General features: G+C 38.2%; 1 protein-coding gene across 1 annotated transcript in view; it reads left to right on the top strand.

Annotated features, from left to right (window-relative positions):
• Nucleotides 1-22,894, top strand: part of SPINK5 (serine peptidase inhibitor Kazal type 5) — a 74,850-nt gene extending 51,956 nt beyond the window's left edge. Inside the window, exons 22-33 of the mRNA XM_019414237.2 lie at nucleotides 531-633; nucleotides 2,049-2,176; nucleotides 5,389-5,458; nucleotides 6,358-6,485; nucleotides 6,906-6,984; nucleotides 10,097-10,224; nucleotides 11,246-11,318; nucleotides 12,404-12,531; nucleotides 13,422-13,521; nucleotides 17,140-17,270; nucleotides 19,523-19,613; nucleotides 22,596-22,894. Of these exons, the coding sequence (XP_019269782.2) occupies nucleotides 531-633; nucleotides 2,049-2,176; nucleotides 5,389-5,458; nucleotides 6,358-6,485; nucleotides 6,906-6,984; nucleotides 10,097-10,224; nucleotides 11,246-11,318; nucleotides 12,404-12,531; nucleotides 13,422-13,521; nucleotides 17,140-17,270; nucleotides 19,523-19,613; nucleotides 22,596-22,604 (1,168 nt within the window). The 3' untranslated portion in view covers nucleotides 22,605-22,894. The remainder of the gene's footprint in view (nucleotides 1-530; nucleotides 634-2,048; nucleotides 2,177-5,388; nucleotides 5,459-6,357; nucleotides 6,486-6,905; nucleotides 6,985-10,096; nucleotides 10,225-11,245; nucleotides 11,319-12,403; nucleotides 12,532-13,421; nucleotides 13,522-17,139; nucleotides 17,271-19,522; nucleotides 19,614-22,595) is intronic.
• The last annotated feature ends 872 nt before the right edge of the window (nucleotides 22,895-23,766 follow it).

The raw sequence follows: 23,766 nt of genomic DNA, 5'->3' as shown, positions 1-23,766 counted from the left end.
AGCCACTAGATCTCATCAGAGCCAGAGGAATAAGAGGGAAGGTGAATGGATCAACATGGGAGATGTGAAAACAGTGTCACAGTGTCAACAGCCATGGGGGCTGCGGGGAAGGGGACAGAGATGGCTCTAGTGTTTTCTTCTTCATGAATGGTAGAGAATCCAGGAGCAAGGACACATTTGGTGGAGGAGGTAGTTCTTGTTGGACCTCTTGAATATGAGGTGTTTGAGAAGAATCCAGCTGGAGAATCACAGTGAGCATTTAGGAAGTGGTAGTAAACCGCTCACGTGGCCTTGCTTGTGTTTGTGTACATGTTGGTTTTCCTCTACAGTAGTGAGAGCTCTTCTAGGCAGAAGGACTCCATGTAATTCGTCTTTCTATTTTCAAAGGAGGGCCTGCAACATAGTGGATGTTCAGTAAATGCTGGTGGATTCTGTACAAATCTATTTGGGTCACACGATGAGCAACTCACAGAAATGGGCTCTGCTCTCTGTAATCTGTTATTCCGTACTTCCCCCTTTCTAATTTCCAGCCAGAAAGAAGATGAAGAAAGAAAGAGAAAAGAAGAGGAAGATCAGAGAAACGCTGCGGGGCATAGTTCCCATGGTGGTGGTGGCGGAGGAGGGAAAGAGCAGGTGAGAGGACCTCTAATTTCCACGACCAGGGTGGACGCAAGTGTCTGACAAGAGCACCATGGCAGAGCCTGGCATAAAGGGGAATGAATGTCAGGCTGAGTTTGAAAGCGTTCTCTGAAGGACAGGGGAGTTTCCCCTTGAAACTGCAGGGTAATATCTCAGCAAATTTTAGTCTCTCTATGGCTCGTTTTGATTTCTTTAACCCTGGAAATAATTAACATCATGACCTCATCCCAGACTCCTGACCCCTTTTTATATAGTGTAGCTCTCAGGCCATTAATTGATCATAAGAGTGTTAGGTGGTATAAACATGGAGATAGTCCTCAGCAGCATCACATGCTCTTTATTTTCTTCTATTATTCTCTTTCCTTCGATAGGGTCACTTTTTCAGGGCATTTTTTCTGTTGACCCAAGGCAGCATAATATGGTGAAAGAGCATGGTTTTCAGAACCACATAGTTTAGGGGTAGACCCTGCAACCCATTATGCAGCATTGAATAAATTACTTCATGTCGCTGAACTCTAGCTTCCCTTACCTAGCAGTACTCTTACAGGGACAAAATAAAATAATTTAGGCAAGTTTTTAGCACATTTGCCAAGACATTTTTAAGAGTCAGAATGACAGTGTTGCCTATAAACCCAGTCCTTGGGCCTGTGAACACTACTGCATAAGATTACAGCTGCTTGATTTCACTTCTTACGACCTTCGGATATCAAGATCCTCTCTTTGCTTCCAGATCTGACACAGGCCTGACATATGTCTTTGATAAATTCTGGCTATTCTGTTTTTCTATCTTTTCTCCTTAAGGAGGCTACATCCTCACTCTCAGGAATGAGGACTCAAAAGTCCCCTGTTTGTCTTCTCCACAGTTGTCTTGAGCCTGTCTTCCTTAGCATTTTGTATAACTTTGTACTTTCTTCCAGCAATTCTTTCTCCCTTCTGTCTACACCAGAGGTCAGCTTTTTTTTTTCTTCTGTAAAAGGCCAGATAGCAAATATTTTAGGCATTGTGAGTCATATGGACTCTGTTTCTCTTATTCCATTCTGACATTATTGTGGGAAAGCAGCCATAAATATATCTAAATGAATGAGTTGAGGGTGTGTTTCAAGTTTTGATTTGTAAAACCCCCATATATAAGAACAGCTGCATAGATTAGTCTTATAGGCTATAGTTTGCCGACCCTTCATCTGTGCTATTAAATCCCAGCCAGCTTTATAATTTCCTTGTGTAGAACCTTAGAAGCAACATCATTAACTATGACAACTGACCTCTTAGAATATGGGTGATTCCAGTCCCTCTTTCTCTGTAGATAGCAGTGCTGGACATTGTAATAACAGAAACTCAAATCGTTTCATGAACTTAACAATGCAACAAACCAAGTAATCCAAGAGACCTACTCTCCTCTCCTTTTTCAGGACCAATGTGCAGAGTTTCGGGGAAAGATGCAAAACGGAAAACTCACCTGTACTCGGGAGCGTGATCCTGTACGTGACGCTGATGGCAAGGCATACAACAATAAATGTACCATGTGTAAGGAGATACTGTAAGTACTTCTTTCAGCTGGCAGTCTCAAAGCTGAATGACTAGCTATTTCTCATTTACTTATAGCTCCCTCCTGAAAAATTGTTTTTGTTAATTCCCAAGTATTATCTCTTTCCCTTGTATCCCGTAAGAAACAATGAGCCTTAGCAATGGCAGCTAATCATTGTCTGATTCCTAGTCTGTTTTCTCTCATAATTCTGTGACCTGCAATTGCCATCATGATAGAGCATTTCTCTTTAGAACATATAATGCCTAAGTCCTGTGGAGAGTTCGCGAAGGTAATTTGGAATAGTTGACCAGCATAGTTTAAGAGGGTTGTTTCTTGCGGTGTGTGTGGAACACATTTATTGCATAATCCAGAGTGTTTCTTCTGTGTGTTTTCCCATGGTGAGTGTACTGAATTGGAGTGCTTTCTGATCCAACTCAGCCACTCTTGATTTGTGTTACTGGGTCAAGGAGCATAACCACCCTTGTACACGGAGATAGTTTTCTGGGTGACCTTGATAGGTACTCACAGTTTTAAAATTTGATGCATATATCATAATGCTATTAATTATGACACTTAATCAATATGAATTTAATAAGCATTTAATGCTTCTCCACACATACATCTTTTTCACCTTTCTCCTTGAAAAGAAATTACAGTCTTGTGATAGTGTAGGCCATGTGAGAAAATCTGATTAGTTCAAATGTTGCATTTTACAGATGAGAAAAACTGAAATTTTTCTTTTTTTAACTTTTTTATTTTGAGAGAGACAGAGACAGCGTGAGTAGGGGACAGACAGAGCGGGGCTGGGAGAGAAAGAGGGAGAGAGAGAGAGAGAGAGAGAGAGAGAGAGAGAGAGAGAGAGAGACTCCCAAGCAGGCTCTGCACCATCACCACAGAGCCTAATGCGGGGCTTGAACTCACGAAACCGTGAGATCATCACCTGAGCCGAAGAGTCAGACACTTAACCGACTGAGCCACCCAGGCGCCCCTGAAATTTTTTTAACTTCAGGGTCTCATGGGGAAGTGAACTTCAGAGCCAAAATCAGAATCCAGTTCCTCTGAATACTAGCCTAATATTTATTCACATTACGAAAATTTGTCAATAGAAGCAGGGCAGTAGAGTAGAGCAGTGCTAGGGTTTTAGCATCAGATAATTGCAGCTTCATGTTCTGGACAGGTTATTCCACTTTCCTAGGCTTCCATCTGCTCATATTTATAATGGTGGTAGAGGCAACAATAATCATCATAGCCACTAGTGTCTGTTTTGAAAGGTAAATGAAAAGAACCAGGTAAAACTCTCTACACAGTGCCTTGCACAAAGAAGGCATTCAATAAATGTGAATTGTCACTATTAATACCATCAGTAGTGTCCAGTAAATAATAGGCATCAGCATGAATAGTAATAAATAATAACTAATGTTATGATTTCCTGCACTACACTGTGTTGTCCTTTTGCACAACTTGTACTTTGCAGATATGACTAACATAACTGAGAGAGCATTTCACTTAGGACTTTGCTTCTTTTTGCCACATATATTAATAGATAATTTTGTTAAGGAACAAATGACGATTCTCCAATGCAAAAAATGTATAAGATAAAATTTTGCCAATGTAATAATTGTCATCTATACTATAAGATACTCATCTGGAGTATTTAACAAAACACAACATACATGGAATATTTCTTACAATCTTTAGAAATCACTCATCTGACAATGAATGGTTTTTGACTGTCTGCATTGTAATAAGCACTGGTCATGGACAAGCATTCTTCATGTGAACAAGACAAAGTTCCTGCCATGTAATTATAACGTAATATAGAACAGACAAGTTATAAATAAATAAACAAATAACTACATAGCACAGGGCTAGATGGTAATAAGGAAAATAAAGCAGAGTAAGGCAACATAAAGGGATTGCAGTTGCTGCTTTATTTATGGTGTTCAGGGAAAGCCTGGCGTGTGAGGGACACCCGTAAAGAGTAAGTGAAGTGAACCATGTGGACATCTAGAGGAAGAAAGTTTCAGGCAGAGCAAGAACCAGTGAAAACTTTTGAAGATGTAAAATTACCAAGCTGAAAAACAGAAAGGAGGTCATCATGTCTCAAAATTATTGCATAGAAGATTGCAGAAAATGAGTATGGGGACATTAAATAAGGCTTTTTTAGGCCAAGAGAAGGATATTGGATTTTATTCCATGTGTGATCAGAGGTCACTGGAGGCTTTTGATCAGAGCCATGATTATCCCTCGAGTGGCATTAAACTGAATCATTACAGTACCCTCTTCATCCAATAGTACTTGATTAAAATTTCATGACTTTATATTTGTTTGAATCTTCAGGATCTATTTTACTGCCACTTCCCTATTTCTTATACATGCAAAGGGAACTCCCTAAAAAGAATATATATATGTATATATGTTATATACATACATACACATGTTGTTCTGTGTACAACACCAAATGAAACTTGGAAAGAAAAGTAAATGTACTAGATCTTGAGCCAACTGCATCCGAATGACCTGGCTTGTTGAAAATCAGGCTACAGAGTCCCAGTCTAGATCTTGTCAGTAAACCTGTTGGGATAGTCAGTGGATCTGAATTTTTAAAAGTTTCACAGGTGTTTCTTAATGTGCATGAAAACTTAGAGACCACTGGCATAAATATTTTATCAGAAAAGAGTTTAAAAAAAAAAAAAACAAAAACATGATCCTAAGGTATTTTCTAGATTACTTATCTTCTTTCTATCTTGGGTTCCATACTTTAAAAACTAATACCCTAATGGGTTGATCTACAAGTCAAGGCACTAGACTGGTGAATTGGTTAGGTATTAAAAACCAAGACATAGCATGAAAAGATGAGGACACTGGGCCTGAGACTTGAAACTTGCCTCTAAATATCTGATGAGTTAATATCGAGAAGAGCTAATGGGTTCAGCAAACTTGTTCTGTGTTGTCCTGGGATTGTGAAGTCCAAAGGACGAAAGTTAAAGGTAAATTTGGACACAAATAAAGGAGACTTTGAAATTACTTGAGTTTGTCTACCTAGAATACCTATCTACCCTATAGACCCTGTGATGAGGAAGCTTCTTAATAACCAAGCTGACTCTCAGCTTTGAGGATGCACAGAGATTCTCTGTGAAGGAAATGTAGGATATGAACTCAAAGGCTCCTTCCAAACCTGAGTTTCTGCTAACAGGATGACTATTGACTCTTGTCTCTTCCAGAGAAAGAGAAGCAGAGGAAAATAAGCACTCTGACTATAGATCAAATGAGACTCAATCAGCATCAGAAAAGGTGAGTCACTAACTAGATTTTGATAAAAACGGTCTTTCTGTAAGTCAACACTTGGCTATCAAAAATACAGAAAGAGAATGTCAATGTTGCCAGCTAAGATCTTTGCCCTAAGAAGGTCAGAAGCCATCATAAACGTCAGTATTGCTGATAACTTGTTCAGTGTGGAAATTTCATGCCAAACGGAAATCTTTCAGTCTAACACATTACAAAGCACTTTTATAAATCGTAGTTTATTTAATTCTCTCAGCAACCTGGTCAAATACATTTTTTTAACCTTATTTTATAGATGGGGAGAATGAGGCTCAGCTGCTGTAACAAATTGCTATCGACAGTGGCTTGAAACAGCACAGATGCATTATCTTATATTTCTGGAGTTCAGAAGTCCTAACTGGATCTCACACTGTGTTAAAACTAAGGTGTCAGTAGGGCTGCGTTTCTTTGTGGACGCTGTAGAGAAGATCTGTTTCGTTGCCTTTTCTAACTTATGGAGGCTTCCTGCATTGGCTCATGGCCACCTTTAAACTTAGCGGTGTCCACTTGAATCATTTTCATGTGGCATCACTCTGATATTGACTTCCCTGCCTCCCTCTTTCACTCCTGAGAACCTTTGTGATCACTCTGAGCCACACAGATAATTTAGGATAATCTGTCACCATTTTAAGGTCTGCTGATTAGCAATCTTAATTCTATCTTCCACCTTAATTTTTCCTTGCCATGTAAGGTAGCATATTTATAGGTTCCAGGAATTAGAATCTGGTCATGTTTGTACGTCATTTATATTGCCTCCCAGCAAGGTTAAGTGGCTTCCTGACTCTTGAGTCAAAATCTTCAGACTTTCAAGCCCAATCAAATACTATGTGAAAATAGTCATTTCCAATATCATCTTTCCTTATTTTTAGGATACGTGTGATGAGTTTAGAAGCCAAATGAAAAATGGGCAACTTATCTGTACCCGAGAAAGTGACCCTGTTCGGGGTCCAGATGGCAAAACACACGGCAATAAATGTGCCATGTGTAAGGACAAACTGTGAGTATTTTTCAAAAATGGGGCTTTAATTGTGAATATTACAGTATAATAACTGTTTCTCCTTTCTCATCAGTTTGAGAAAATGACTTTTTTTTTAAAACAGATCAGGGCGCCTGGGTGGCTTAGTCAGTTAAGCATCTGACTTTGACTCAGGTAATGATTTTGTGGTTCGTAAGTTCGAGGCCTGCATCAGGCTCTGTGCTAACAGCTCAAGGCCTGAAGCCTGCTTCGGGTTCCATGAGTCTCTCTTTCTGCTCCTTCTCTACTCATGCTCTGTTTATCTCTCTCTCTCAAAAATAAATAAACATTAAAAAAATGTTTTTTAATGAAAAAAATAAAACAGATCTAATTATTAATGACGTGTTTGTTCACTCTGGCTGAAATGTTTTTGTTTTTTTTTCCCCCATTTTTTTCTTCAAGGGAAAGGGAAGCAGCTGAAAAAAAAAAGAAAGAGGAGGACAACATGAGAAACGCAGGGGAAAAGAGCAATGAAAACCAGGTAGTGCGTGTTAGACATACTAACACTTAAAGCTGGATGCTTGATTGTAAGGTTAATTCTTTCAACAAATATTGATGGAATGCCAACTGAACCCACTCATTGTGGGCATAATGATAAACAGGAAACCCTGGCCAGATGTGGCAAAGAAATAGCATGTGAACCAGTGCCCTAAAAGCAACTCTGATGCACTTAACCACCTGTTTACAGGACCAGTGACAAGTGTCAAGTTTTGGTTGTTATCAAGGGGATTTCTTCTCTGAGGTTTTAAAACAAACAAATAAACAAATAATTAAGCAAACAGACACCAAAATTACGAACAAGAAAGCAAATATCAAAAACTTGGAGCTCTGATGATAAGTTCTTGACTTGGTGGTCCAGTGTCATCTTGTATTCAATTTGGGCTTTACATTTTTTTTTAATTTTTTTAATGTTTACTCATTTTTGAGAGAGAGAGAGAGAGAGACAGAGTGCTAGTGGGGGAGGGGCAAAGAAAGAGGGAGACCCAGGCTCACTGAAGTCTGAAGCAGACTCCAGGCTCTGAGCTGTCAGCACAGAGCCCACTGCAGGGCTCAAACCCACAAACCGTGAGATCATGACCTGAGCCAAAGTCAGATCCTTAACCAACTGAGCCACACATGTGCCCCCAATTTGGGCTTTAAAAATAATGTTCAAGGTACAATGGGGTGTCTCAGTCGTTTAAGCATCAGACTCTTTATTTCAACTCAGGTCATGATCTCCTGTTTTGTGAGTTTGAGTCCCATGTCTCTGTCTCTGTCTCTGTCTCTGTCTCTCTCTCTCAGAAATAAACATTAAAAAAATAATAGAAAAAACAATGTTCAGTGCTTTATAATACTAACACATAGACTGTGACACAGCACAATCTCCTCCAATCCATCTATGGACTCCAATTAGAAACGAGAAATTGTGAAGTTTCCCCAGGGAAGTTTTCCCATTAATGAGGGAACTTTTCATTAGGTCTATACTGACTTACAAAATGAACCATGAATAGTAATTTTCATTTTTTTTTTAATTTTTTTTTTAACGTTTATTTATTTTTGAGACAGAGAGAGACAGAGCATGAATGGGGGAGGGGCAGAGAGAGGGAGACACAGAATCCGAAACAGGCTCCAGGCTCTGAGCCGTCAGCCCAGAGCCCGACGCGGGGCTCGAACTCGCGGACCGCGAGATCGTGACCTGAGCTGAAGTCAGACGCTTAACCGACTGAGCCACCCAGGCGCCCCAGTAATTTTCATTTTTTAAAAATATGTTGGGCATATGCATTTTGGTAAATGAATGGGCTTGAGAAAAGATTTTGTTATCCAACTTTAAATGATCTCTTCGGGCCATCTATTCTATTTGTAATCCTGGTCAATGTTTTTCTTTTTTTAATTATCTATTTTAGAAATTTCAAACAAAAAATACTCTCTACATTCATATATGAAAAATATCCAGACATTGTCTGTGTGTGTTTTGTGGCAAAAAGAGAACTATGGTCTTACCTACAAATGCAAAGTAAAATTTTTCACAGAACACATGCATCATCATATAAACCAGCCCAGTAGAAACTTTTGGTTCTAGAATAAATGTCATGGGGATATAAAGTACACATGGGGAGTATAGTCAGTAACAATGTATTAACTTTATATGGTAACAGATGGTAACTAGATTTATTGTGATGACCATTTTGCAAAGTATGCAAGTGCCAAATCACTATGTTGTATACCTGAAACTAGTATAATACTGTACGTCAGTTATACCTCCTTAAAAAAACTAATAAACAGGCCTTCCCAAAATCAATGCAGTAGGTGGTACTGTTGCAATTTTTCAGTTGAGAAAAACTCAAGGGAAGTTAACTACACAGAGGTAATAAATAGAAAAGCCGGAGATTGCACCCATAAAGCAAAGATTGCAATATGGTGCTATCATAAACATAAGTGTGTGACATTTGGAGTGTATGGAAAAGGAAATACAGCAACTCCCAAAAATGATGGCTGTGAGATATTTAGTATTTGGATCAAGTATTCAATTCCAGAGGACTTTTTTACTGCTGCAGTTAAAAGTAGTTCTAGAGTTGTTCATGGGTATCACACTTTAAAGAAAGAAGGTTAACTATCATCTAGGTTACTAGCGGTGTCTTTCAAGGGCATCTTCCCATATCTCTACTTTGGCTCTTTGAACTTACAAATTTCTGTAGATGTCCAAAAATTTCCAGATCCTGTGGACTCCGTTCCATTGCCTTTTTTTTTAAGGTTCTTATTTTTCATTGAATGTACGAAGCCACATTACCTTCTTACAAGTGCTTAGGAGTTTTATTCTCTGCCAGGTGAAAGCCCAGAAGACGGGAAAGCTTGTTGACAGATTTCTGAACACGATTCCAATGTTGACTTTAATTACTTCATCACTTTGAGCCTTATTTTCTCATCTGTAAAATGAGGCTAATGAATGTTTATCTTCTAGGTTTTTTTTATGACAACCCAAGGAAATCCACTAGAGCACACAACAAAATGCCTGGCATATGATAATACAGACTTGATTTTTGCCAAGAGAGCATCTTTCAGTTCATTCCAGGGCTTTTGTATGTGTGGAGTATTACGTAGAGGTGCAGGGAGACAGGTGTAGCTCTCAGCCTGCTGAAAATTGTGTTAACACACTACAGGCTGCCTGACACAGTAAAATTCCACTGGGATGCTATGGAGAGGATTCTAACTTCATAAGCAGATATTGAATAAAGTTCCTTTGAAACACATTCCATCTCCAACATTTTGTTTTCTCTAGATTTTTATTTCCCCCCTTAAGTATTATAAGTTTATATCTCGCAAGTTACATTTAAAGTTTTAGAGATCAGGGGCGCCTGGGTGGCTTAGTCGGTTGAGCGTTCGACTTTGGCTCAGGTCATGATTTCACGGTTTGTGAGTTCGAGCCCTGCATCTGGCTCTGTGTTGACAGCTCAGAGCCTGGAACCTGCTTTGGATTCTGTGTCTCCCTCTCTCTCTGCCCCTACCTTGATTGTGCTCTGTCTCTCTCCATCTCTCAAAAATGAATAAACATTAGGAAAAAATTTTTTTAAGTTTTAGAGATCAGACTATCATGGTAACATCTCTTTTTTCCTCAGGATCGATGCCATGAATTCCGGAACATGGTGAGAGAGGGAAAGCTTATCTGCACAAGAGAAAATAACCCTGTTCGAGGCCCCGATGGCAAGATGCACGTCAACAAGTGTGCTATGTGTCAGAGCATCTTGTACGTGAAGAGGTTTATCAATCACTTTGGCACGTTGTGCTCATTTGTGAGGAGATAGTTATTTTTTTGTAATGTTTTTTTTGTCTCTTTTTTAATATTTATTTTTGAGAGAGAGAGAGTGAGTCAGGGAAGTGCAGAAAGAGAGGGGGTCAGAAGATTTGAAGCGGGCTCTGCTCTGACACTGGAGAGCCCAATGTGGGGCTCGAACCCACAAATCGTGAGGTCATGACCTGACCCTAAGTCTGACACTCAACCAGTGACTGAGCCACCCAGGTGCCCTAGAGATAATTCTTTTTAATTTAAAAGTTAAGACCCTGGGCATCACACATTAAAAATATAGTAGACCTTCACTTTAGAAGAGGACAGTAAGCTTCTAGAACACTCTCATAAGAAATTTTCATTTTGATAATGAGAAGCATAATTGTACCTGGAGCATCTGGGACAGGGAGACAGCTGTTGTAAAGTGTGCCAAAATCACGGACTTTCAGGAGCTGAGGAACACGGGACACGCCAGTTCACTCTGCAGTGTTTCACTTCCTCTTATATATAAAGGAAGAAATTACTACAAAATAGACTTTCTGTGGGGATTCAAGGAGATAATATTTTTTAAACATTTATAAACTTTAAAGCAATATAACTATATAATGAAAATGAATATTGGAGAGTTCAGTTCTAATTTAATATGAAAAAGAAAAAAGAGAAATGAAACATCACACCACATGAGGGCCATACAAATATTTTACTAAGGAAAACATGCAATGGCCTTCTAGGAGCATATATCATTCGGGTGACATCATAGTAGCTGAATTTATGAAAGTTGATAACATTGCCAAAAATGAATTATGACAATTTCAACAATTAGGACTCATTAGTAAATATATATATAGATAGATATTAGATATTTTTTAGATACAAGAAAATGGTGTTAGATTTGCTAAGGTTTACAATTAGAGAAATACTTAGTTTAAAAAACTCACTAATAACCCTATAAAAAAATGATCTAGCCTTTTTTATTCTGCAGTGAGCGAGAAGCTAATGAAAGAAAAAAGAACGATGAAGAAAAATCAAACACCAAGCCCTCAAATGACGCAAAGGTTATTTTTTCTTAATGTTTATTTATTTCTGAAAGATAGAGCACGAGCAGGGGAGGGACAGAACAGAGAGAGGAGGACAGAGGATCCAAAGCAGGCTCCACACTGACAACAGAGAGCCCGATGCTGGGCTGGGAACTCACAAACCGTGAGCCCACATTGGACACTCAACCCACGGAGCCACGTAGGCACCCCACAAAGATTATTTCTTAAAAGATATGAAGATGACTATTTTGCCATTTATCCTCAGCATCTTACATTCTCCAGTTTTTGGATAATAAAAATGCTAATGTTCTGCTTCAAAGAAAAGAGACTCTGCTAATATTTGCATTTTGGTTATAACAACATTTTTTTCTGTCCTTAAGGTTTAACATTTTTCTCAATTTTGTAGAGAATTCTCCTGCAGTGTGTGTCCACTATTGCTTTATTCTCTCCTTTTTGGGAGAAATAGGGATTGAAAAATAGAGTGTAAAAATCTTTACAACCTCAACTGCATGCTTATCTCTGACACTAAATGTGAAATGAGGTTTCAGGTAGTTTGTTGACATTGATTTTTACAATTCAGGTAATATAAACTAATTTCAAAGCTTCCTCTTCAGCTTCTCTCCTTGATGTCTTTTTTCTGTTTCCTCCAGATGGCTTTCTGAGCATCAATGACTCAATAGTGTGTATGTGTGATGCTGCCTTTTCTATTTACTTTTCAATGCAAAGAAGACATGTTCAGTCCTTTGCAATAATAATCACATTTGTAGCATTAGATTCCTGTGATATTGTCCTTGGGTCAAGAGTACACCTCATGTGGAAAATGAGAGAAAGGAAGAAAGGAAGCAAGGAAGGAAAGGGTATGGGAGACAAGGAGATCTGTCAAGAGTTACCCCCCTGCATTTTTGGGACCAGTGCAGAGAGATTCAGAATGAAGTGGGGGATGGAAAGTTTAAAGTCTGGGTGCTCCTTGGCCTACATTGACAGGGGAAGTGCACTGAGTCTGAACTCAGAGCTAAGAAAAGACTTTCTGAAATCAAGCTTGAGAAAGCCACCAAGCCAAGAAGGGGGAAAATCCTGTTCACTTGCCCTTTCTCATTTTCTAGGATGAGTGCAGTAACTTTCGGGAGTACGTGAGGAATGATGAGCTCATGTGCACGCGAGAGAATGACCCCGTGCGAGGTGCTGATGGAAAGTTATACAAAAACAAGTGCTACATGTGCAGAACTATCATGTGAGTAAGAGGATCCTGTTACCCTCTTCAGTGGGGCAATTGCATTTTTATTTTTATTTTTATATTTTTCAATGCAAAAAGGAGTTTTTATTAAAGCATGGAGATAGGATATGTGGAAATTGCATTTTTAGGAGCTGCTGGTTAAATAAATGTGTGCACACAAACCAATGGAATCCTTAAAATAAGTCTTTAGATTCAAGGCCCTTAAAAGTTGAGAACACCTGGTATAGGAGAAAGAACACTTGGACTTGGAGACAGGAAATCCAGGTGTAAATTCTAACTATGATATTTACTAACTGTGTCACTCAAAAGAAAAATTGTTTTCAACTCTCAGGATCATAGCTACAAGAAATTGTTCCAAATCTTTGTTCTGTGACTAGATCAGACTCATCAGAGAAGTCTCTTTTTAAGAAATATAGATTTTTACACCCCAAAATATATTGTCAGAAAATTCAGAGCTAAGGAACTTGTTTTTTAGAAAGGGTTTCTAGGTTATTTTGACAAACAACCATATTTGGGGACAATGGACATGGTAGAGATTAATGAGCATGGCTATGAAAAACACTGTGTGAACATGATAATAATAATCAGTATTTTTTTTTTTAGCTCTTTGTAGTATGTTCCTGGAGATAAGAATCATCAATACTACCCTCTTTTTATGTTCTAGGAAAGCTAATCTCAAGGAATTGAACCAACTTGTCCAAGGTTATATGTCGATTAAGTGATGAGCACTCTAAACCAGTTCGCCTTTGTGTACCTTTCTTTACATCATCCTCTGGTTGAATGTTCTATATCACATTTTATTCAGGGTTACTTAACATCCCCCTGGAAGTTATAGGAGGTAGTCTTTGTGGCTATACCTTTAAACTACTTTCTGTCTTCTTCTATAGTCAAAAAGAAGCTTTGGAAAGGGCAAGAATTCGAGAAAAGTCATCCCACTTTAGATCTTCTGCAGAGAAAAACAGCCCAGCTTCCTCCAGTTCTTCTCTGGTAAGAATGGCTGCTTCAGAAAAGCTACTCATTAACTTAAAGCACCTATGCTTGGGGCGTGTTGCCACTCGCTCTCCATGAACTTCATTTCTATGGAAAGGCCATGGAAAGGCCTTGGAAAGGCTAATCCAGTGTAACTCCAAATCCTTTGTCTGTAGTTCATGCTCAGTGAGAGTTCTGGGATGACTGGGCATATTATTCTGTGCTCTTTTAGATTATTAGTCCTGCTCCAAGCCAATTTAGTACGTTTTCAACATTTTAAAACATGAATGTGACTTATTGCTCATGTGGTCCAATAAATAATTTTAGCAGACCAGAAAGACTCCTCATCCAGCTTCCTTTTGCTCCTCATCCCCAAACCAGCCCTCCTCCCAATAGCCCAGAGAGGTATGCTGAGCATGTTCAAACTTGTGAAATTCCACCGATCAGCAATTCACAGTGGTTAAAACTTGCTTCTTCAAAATACAAGTTGAAGGCCATCAGTAATGTATACCTTAGTGTAAATTAGCCTGAGAGAGAGAGTGCGAGTGGGAGAGGGGCTGAGAGAGAGGGAGACAGAGGACCTGAAGTGGGCTCTGCTCTGGCAGCAGAGAGCTCAATGTCAGGCTCAAATTCATGAACCGTGTGATCATGACCTGAGTCGAAGCTGGACGCTTAATGAACTGAGCCAACCAAGCGCCCCACTGTTTGCTTTTTTAGAGCTTTGCCAAGGTGGGGACTAGAAAGGAGGAAAGGGGGGTAAGAGAACATGAAGTATACTCATGAAGTAGAATATCAAATTGGCCCCGAAAAGTAAGACTTTAGCACCTAGTCCGATGACCAAGAAAAAAAGAAAGAAAAGTATCAAACATGAATTTTATCTTATTATTTGCCCAATTTAAGTAGGATAATAGATGAGTTGCACTAGTGAAATACATAGTAATGACATATTTCTAGTAAATTAGACACTTCACTAGGAATCCCATAAGCATGAAAATAAACTATTCACAAATCTGTTCTTTTTTTCCCCAGCTTTATTGAGATATAATTGACATATAACATTGTGTGAATTTAAGATGTACAGTGTGTGGATTTAGCACACTTCTTTGTTGCAAAATGATACCACCATAGTGTTAGCAAACATTGCCATCACCTCATATAATTACCATTTTTGTGTGTGTTGAGAACATTTAAGATTTATTCACTGTTCTTTTTTTTTTAAACATTTTACTGAAGTATAATAGTCATATAGAAGGAGTATGCTTTTCATGAGTGTACAGCTACATGAAATATCACAAAGGGACCACACCTGTGATAATAGCACCTAAGTCAAGAAATGAGGTATTGCCAGCAGACCAGAAGCCTCATCAAGGTTCTTCCTAATGTGCAATCTCATTTTGAGCTGAGCTTTTCCTTGGAGATGAGAACCATATCCATTATTCATTTCATCATCCATCCATTCATTTGACAAATGTTTATTGAACACCCACATTTTCCAAGCATTATTTATGTGTATGAGAATGATAGCCATACACACAGCAGACGAAACTGTCTACACTCATGGAGTTTATATTTGAAGAACATAGGTAATCGATAACATAAATGAATAAAGCGTAAATCCAAGGGGATAATAAAATAAAATAACGATGTAGTTTGCTACATTGTGCTGGGATCGGAGTAAGGAGGGGGATACAATTTTAAGTAGCCTGCACAGGTACATTTACACCAAGGCCTAATGGGATTGATTCCATACATGTAAGTGAGAAGACAGCATTCCAAGAAAAGAATAGCAAAGCTCCAAGGAAGGGGTTAAAGACAGCAAAGAATCCAGTGTAGCTGAAATAGAGTAACCTCAAAGAGAGCCATAGAAGAGGAGGTCATTAAAGTAACAGAAAGCCATATTATATAGGATTTTGTAGACCAGACTAAAGATACTGAGGGGCCCCTGGGTGGCTCAGTTGGTTGGGCATCAGACTTGGGCTCAGGTCATGATCTCATGGTCCATGAGTTCGAGCCCCATGTCGGGCTCTGTGCTGACAGCTTGGAGCCTAAAGCCTGCTTCAGATTCTGTGTCTCCCTCTCTCTCTGCCCCTTCCCACTCATGCTGTGTCTGTGTCTCAAAAATAAATAAAACATTAAAAAATATTAAAAAAATAAAGACACTGACTATCATTCTGAACCAAGGTTTTATAAAGAGGAGTGATGTGATCTGATTTATTTTTTAAAAGAATAACTTTGCATACTATATTGAAAATAAACTACAGGGCGGCAAGAGCAAAATCTGGACAGCTGGCTAGTCATAGCAGTCATCAATGGAAGAGATGGAGGTAGTTTATACCACAGCAGTGGTGGTAGAAGTCATGAGAGGTGGTTGGATCCTGGGTCTGCTCTGAAGGTAGAATCAACTATACTTGGTTCAGAGTTGTTGTACTACATAAGAAAAAAGAGAAGCAGGGATGCCTGGGTTGCTCAGTCAGTTAAGCATCCGACTTTGGCTCAGGTCACGATCTCGCGGTTTGTGAGTTCAAGCCCCATATCCAGCTCTGTGCTGACAGCTCAGAGCTTGGAGCCTCCTTCAGATTCTGTGTCTCCCTCTCTCTCTGCCCCTCGCCCGCTCGCATTCTGTTTCTCTCTCTCAAAAATAAATCAACATTAAAATTTTTTTTTAATATATATAAAAAAGAAAAGCAGCCTGTCTTTGTTGCTTCTGTATAATGCTTTATCCTAGTAGTTTTGAACCTTGTAGCAGCAGATACGTGAAAAAATACTAAGGATATATGTGGTTCAGTCCTACCTTTGTCAGTGATTCATAGACAGTGCTTATCTAAATTCTCCCTGATTATCTATTAATATGGAACTCACCATAATCTAAAGCAGTCCATTTGGATGTTTTAATTATTTATCTAAACAACTACACTAGCAAACAAGTATTTCTGTATGAATGGCTACAGATATGATACTATTAAATTTTCTATCTTTTCAGTCTATTTCAAAGAGTGGTTTTCAAGGAATTTATTAATTTCATCTAAGTTGTCATGTTTATTGGCATATAGCTATAACATATCCACATCATTCTTTAATATCTATATCTAGTGAAACCCCTTTTTATTTTTAATATTGGTAATGTATATTTCTTGACTTTTTATCAGTTTTGCAAATGGTTTATCAATTTATTAATCTTTTTAAACAACTAGTGTTTGGCTTTGTTCTGTTTTCTATTTCATTAATTTCTCTTCTGTATTATTGTTTTCTTCTATTTTCTTTGAATTTAGTTTGTTTATTATTTGCTAGCTTCTCGACATGAAAGTTTGGGTCACTGATCTTAAAACTTTCTTCTTTGCCAATTATAAAATTGTTACAACTGTCCCCATATCACTGCTTTAGCTGCTGTGATTTGATATCTGGTAGTTTTGTCATCATTCAGTTCAAAACACTTCTACATTCCATTATGATTACTTTGAATCATGAGTTATTTAGAAGTGGGTTGGTTGATTTTTAAATAGTGAGTGCCTATGACCTATGTTACAGTTCCTTTACAAATCTTTTATTCAGATGTGACTGAGGAAATCAAAAGGTTTTTCCAAGCCCATCCCTCTTGAGTGCCATTGACAAAATCTGATTTATGTTTTGCTTGCTCAGGATTCTGAGATGTGCAAACACTACCGAGTATTACCCAAGATGGGTTACCTTTGCCCGAAGAATTTACATCCTGTCTGTGGTGATGATGGCCAGACATACAACAATCCCTGCATGCTCTGTCATGAAAACCTGTAAGTCTACAAGTTGCACTATTATATCTTCAAGGGTAGAGGTTCTTGACTGTGGTGTTGACCCACAGTACTGCACTGATAGCAATTTGAGGTGTGTTGTACCAATTTACTAACCATAACAGTTAAAAATTCAAAATTTGTGGATGATCTTATTCATATATAAAATAGAGAACATTGAAGATTATCCTTTTGGCTAAATTGCTTATATACTTTACTGAGTAGAAGAAAAAGGAAAAGTGGTGGGGTTATAACAATTAGAGAAAGTTTCTATTAGCCCCTGTGTACTCAGGAGAATGTGAACATCGTCCACCCACTATATAAAAAGGAAAAAGTTGAGAATTATTGCTATGTTGAGTCAGCCCAGCCTATAACCTCTACTGGGCCTATTGACTACCTGATAGCCAGGTATTTCAGATCCTCTCCAAGTCTTCTTGGTGAAGAAGTGGTGTCATGCAAGAGAAAGCAACTGGGAACAAATGGCAGACTTGCTGTGGGCTCTCAGATTTGTGCATCTTGGGCATATTATCATTCGGAGATTCAGTTTTTCCACTGGAGAAATGCACACTGTTCTCTGAGCCAGCTGACTTCACTAGGTTGTTAAGAAGAATTGCCATTTTTATTTGAAATTAAATATAAGGGATTTGTTTTAATACTGTCATCATTGGTTTTAGCTCTGTTGCTTTTCTGCTCAAATACTGTCTTACCCTCCCCTCCATTCCCAGCCTCCATTGGACCAGCTAGGAGTGAAAGCATGGTGACAAATCTTGACTTTTCCATCCTGCCTCACCCCACCTAGATTTACACTGTAGTCCATGTATGTTCTAGTCTTCTGAGGACACTATAAGCAAAGGTCAGAATGTGAGGATGGTACCCTCTGCAGTTCATATACTTAGAATAACATCTGAAGAGTGTTTTATGTGTTCTCATGTCTGTAGGTAAAGCACTTGCACTTTAATCCTTTCACTGAATCCTCACTATATTGTACAGAGGATGAATCTGAGGCTCAGAGAGTCTAGGTAATTTGTTTAAAGTCGCAAAGCTAAGAAGTAGATCAGACAGGATTTTAACCTTGTTGGTTTAGATCTAAATACAGTTTTCTTTTCTCTCCACTACACTACTGTTATATCCAAGGTGGTAGTTCTTTAAACATTTGGGGATCAAAAATTTCTTTGTCGATATGGAGAAAGTTACCTCTTTCCAGAAAAGAAAAAAAATGAAGCAACATTAATAATTTGTATGTTTATTATCTATGGGCTCATAAATCTCTTGAAATCCATCCATGGATCTTACAGAGTTTTAAGAATTAAGAAATCTCCATTCAAGAAATGAATGCAACCATTCAGGAATTTGTTTTATATATGCCTTCTCTTCAGCCCAGAAAATTTTCAACTTCCCATTACTGTAAAGGTCAGAGCCTAAATTATCCACTCAGTGTTCTTTAGTCATTCCATTAACTGTATAAACCCATAACAAGTGATACTCTAGTCAAGGGAACATTGAGTCACACACTTCAATGGTAAAAATATTAATAAAGCATGCCCCAGGATGGATTTTTTACCTAAAGGAACTGGGAATATATATTACGGAGAGAAGATCCAGGCTATCCAAGCAAGAGAGAATAGTACTGGTTTCTGTGTTCTCAGAGGAAGTTAGAGGGAAGCCATTTTGACTTGAGCAATGTCCAAAGACAAGGCAAACTATCTTGATAGATAGTGAGTTTCTCATCACAGAGGCAAACAAGTAGATGTTTAATATATGATATTTCTTAAGAGAGGCATTAAAATTTCATACCTTTTAAGATTTTTCCAGCAATAAAATTCAAACTGATTATGTATTGTTATATTTTATAAAATCTATATTCTATATTTAGTATATTTTACGTATTTTATTATGTATATGTATTATATTTTGTAATCCCACATTATCTAGTTTTCCCATCTGTAAAATAATGGCTTTGGACTAGATAGTTTCCAGGTTTATTTCCAATGTTGAACAATTTCATAAGTAGATAGGTGGATTGAAATGCGATGGAATGGATCTAGGACTGGGGAATGAATTTGGAGCTGAATCTGAAGAGAGGACTGAACCTGGGTGATCCCTACTGGAAAATAGTTGAATTCAGATCCCAGGTCCTACCTTTAATTTCAGTTCTGGTGTGATGCCCAGATGTCACCCACATTGATCCTTGTTGTTGTTTTCTCATTATAACTGTGAGTTTTTCCAGCCTTTAAATTTCCTCTGTTCTGTTTTAGAATACGCCAGACTAGCACACACATACGCAGTGAAGGGAGGTGTGAAGAGAACAGCACCCCAGGAACAACACCTCTCGATGTGCCAGCATCTGTAAGTACACCACATTCGTGATTACAGTGTCAGAGCCACACTGGTTCTGGTCAGAGCAGTGGTTCTGCTTCTGTGTCTTCCACTGGCTGATGGACGTTTCTCGGCTAGGGAAGTGATACTGGGTCACGTGACCCCAGAACTGGTCACGTCTTCCTTGTGAAGATAATTAATTACTGAAATATGCAGGGATAATAATATAATAGTTAATATTTTAAAATATTTACTGTTTACTGGGATCATTAATAGATTGTTTATAAGCAATGTCCCTGACATACGACTTTTGCAAAGTAGGTTTTATTTTCTGTGATCTACCATAAAAAGACAGGACAAAGATTGAGAGTGGTCACACAGTGACAGAACCAAATTTCAACCATTTCTGTGTAAGCCACATGTTCTTGCACTTCATAGTGCATTAAGCTGTTTCCCGGCATGAACAGCTGGTCTTTCTTAAATCCCTGCAAAGACGTTTTGACACACATTATTGGGTTTGCCATTCTCCCTGATGATTGCATTTGAGGATGCTCTTCCTCAGGCAAGATGATATGTAACTTGGGGGAAAATGTAGGAATTTTCAAATAAGAGAAACTATTCAGGTAACTAGGGGTTTAAATTTCAGTTTTTTATATTCCTCATATATGAGACCTTTGGCAAATCAAAGATCTAAACCAAAGATCTCACCAAGTTATTGAAAATATTCAATAAATACTGACTTTTAAGTATTTGGCACAGTGTCTACAAACTAATGGCACTTATTATTATTATGTTGAAGAGACCAAAGTATGAAGTTAGACAAAGAGTCCATAGTATAAACTTAGAGTAACAGACCCTGGTAGAGTGCTTATGTATTTTTAATAATATTAACAAATTATAGCTTAATAAATTTACATTCGATGTTAAAATATATATTTGTATTCAATAAAACAAAATATTTTAATCAATTACATTTACTAAAAAAATATTTCTTATTATTCACAACTGGTTTCATGCCACTCCACTGCCGTAAAAAGCTTTGGCAATAATGGAATTGGAAACCTCTCTGCCAGATTTGGGGCTCCGAAGCAACACTAGATGAGACCATGTTCAAAAGAACTACTCAGTGAGCCTTGACATGGCAAACTGGAAAAATAAGAGACGTAAGCTAGGTGTTTTGGGTTTTACGTTAGCAGCTAGAAGGCCAGGTAGAGTAGGCAGAGTATAGGGGTGAAATCAGGAGACCTTCCTTTTTCCTCTTGTGTGCTTGACAGTCACCTCTTTTCTCTGGATTATACACATCCATAAAGAAAAGGTATAAACTTTTGCTCTACTCCTATTATTGTGTTTGCTGTCTTATTAAATATAAATTCTTTTTTAACTATTACATTTAAATTCTTAGTGGTTTGTTCCTTATTGACAGAATATATTATCCCTCCCATCTCACAAACATACCCTGTTACATATAACTCAGGGCAGGGATGTAAAAATACTCTTTATGTGAATCCTAAAGACCACACCTCAGACCATATCATGCTGTTATCTCATGTAGACAACTTGACAAAAAGTACTTTATGAGGAATTTGCCATAGGAAATACTGATAAGATGTATTTATTCAAATAAGGAAGTTGCCAGGGCTAAGCATTTTAAAAGGTTTTGTAAGAGAGTGCCTTCCTTTCATTTTTGGGTGTGTTCTTTCCACTAGAATTATGTAACAGACATTATTAACAACAGGACTTATTTATGGTATTAGATGATGGAATAAATCATTAGAACAAAAGATGTCCAGAACATGGGTTCATTTCCCTCTGTAGGATTCATGGTGTGATCTTGGATACACCAAGGTGGTACAGGTGGGTGATGGCCCAGCATTGCTCTGATGACTATGATGATGCGTGTCCTGGAGGTCGAAACCTATTGCCTGAACTTTGTTCCTGTATAGAAAGATTCTATAAGACAGTCTGGAGTCTGAAGAATGAATTAAACGCCAGATCACAACTTTCCTGGAATAACAGACCGAGGATCCTAGAACACATACTTACACTTAATATCTAAGAAGTATTTTCTATTGTACGATAACTACTATGATTTATGTAACTCGGAATTTTATGTGCTCTTTCCTTGTGCGCATCTTCACAGTAGGCCTGTGATTAGGACAGGGGTTATTATCTTTCCCATTTTATAGAAAATCAGCCCGGGGAAGATCCTGCAATTATCAGAATTATTCAATATTACATTTTGGGTCTGGTGTAGGTCTTCTGACTTCAGAGCTTATGCTCTGCTACTATCCCTTGGTTATCAGGAGATTCTGAAAACCAGGAGCTCTAGAAAAGGGATTACATATCTCAATTAAATAAAAATTAGCTACCTTGAAAGGAAATTTCCTGACAAAGATTTTCAAAGATGTAACAAGACCATAGATTTCCACTTTCAAACCAAAGTAAATCTCCTGGGGTGGATGTGAGGACTAAACTGGAGGTTTAGGTTTGGAACAACAGTGCTGCTGGTGCTCCAGGTGGTACTAGCTGATAACGCACAGTAATATGGAAGAAAACTTCCTGAGGCCCTTGCCTTCTTCTAAAAATCAGAGAGATGATTAAATTCTTACAACCCAAAGAAGCTGTAATAGTAAAGCATTAGTGTTGGAGGAATTGGATTTAAGTTCTGACCAAATGTAAGACCTTGGCAAGTCACTAGCCTTCCCTGGAGCTCAGTTCCCTGCTCTGTCAAACGATGTTAATGACACCTACCTCTTTTCATTACCATGAGGACCACATGTAATCAAGCACAGAGTTCGTATTTGTATCTGTCTCAACAGGTAGTATGTACTAGGTGTTCAGTACTCATTGAATCAATTGAATAAATGTGGAAGTGATTTTAAATGGTGAGTTCTTGGCAGAATGCAGGGATCTGTGGATTTCTCTGACTACAACATAACTATAAATGTATAGCCCACATCTCTATTATATCTCTGAGTTTCTAGCACCTAAACTATCCATCTTCTCTTCCAGGACAAATGATGGAAGAATTGGAGAAAGCCATGAGGGAAAATATATGCCCTAATTCTGAATTGCCTCTCACCATCTGTATATACAAAGAATTCTTCAGAGCTTATTATTTACTATAGAAAATGATACAGTGCTGTTGGGGGAATGGACTCACTGACTTTCAGTCTTTCCCATCTCTTTCCTCCTAGAATCTGTGATCCAAGGGCACAGAGATATCTCCATCTGTCTGTGCTTGAAAATCTCCTGATCACAATGCTGTCTGTTCAACTACTTGTTCAATAAAAGTAAACCCAGCAGAACACCATTTCTGGGATTTCTTCATCACTGCCTGGATTTACAGGCTTTACAGAAGCTGAAAACTACCCTTTTGTCTTGCTAAGCTATTGGTAGACACAAAATGCTCACTTTTTTTTCAGTTTCAAGTTGCTGTCCTAGTTAGGAAGAAATGTCTAGAAGAGAGGTAGGGAGGTATGGGCTCCAGGCATTCAAGAGCTGTATAAACCCAAACCAGCTATGAATCACCTTCCATATCTGTCACTTTACCAGCTCTCCTATGTAACTTCCGTATTTCCATGCAGAGCGTAACTACCTCTGTGACACAGATACCATCCAAAGACACAAACCAGTAGTTTCTCATATTCGGTCATGTTGCCTATTGACCATTTCCTATATCACAGTCTGGGAGAAGACTAAGCAGATGAAAATTACCAATGTGTTGCAAGTCTCTAGAGCAGCACAATCCAATAGAAAAAGAATTCAAGTCACATGTAATCTCAAATTTTCTAGTAGGTAAAGAAATGGGTAAAATCAACTTTAATAATGTATTTTATTTAGAACCCAGTATGTCAAAACTCTTATCATTTCAAAATATAGTCAATATACACTTTCATTTTAGCAGGTCATTGATATTTTATATTCACAGCATACCTTTTTGGACCAACCACATTTCAAGTGCTACATGTAGCTAGAGGCCACCAAATGAGACAGTGAGCTAATGCACTTGAGAAATTAACCAGGGAATACAAGTGCTAGGTAGGGGTGGGATGGAACAGCTTGTAAGCTCCTGCCTCAGCGCTGAAACTCTGTCACGTTCAGCATCTTGATACTGACATCCTGTGACAGCACCTAGATGGGATAAACACATCCTAGAGGGAAAAACCTATGGAGAATCCAT

Source organism: Panthera pardus, unplaced genomic scaffold, assembly GCF_024362965.1.
Source record: "Panthera pardus isolate Hobbes unplaced genomic scaffold, ASM2436296v1 HiC_scaffold_2, whole genome shotgun sequence".
Classification (NCBI taxonomy): Eukaryota; Metazoa; Chordata; class Mammalia; order Carnivora; family Felidae; genus Panthera; species Panthera pardus.
Note: the sequence above shows the minus strand (reverse complement) of the source record. Positions and strands in the feature narration are given on the sequence as shown.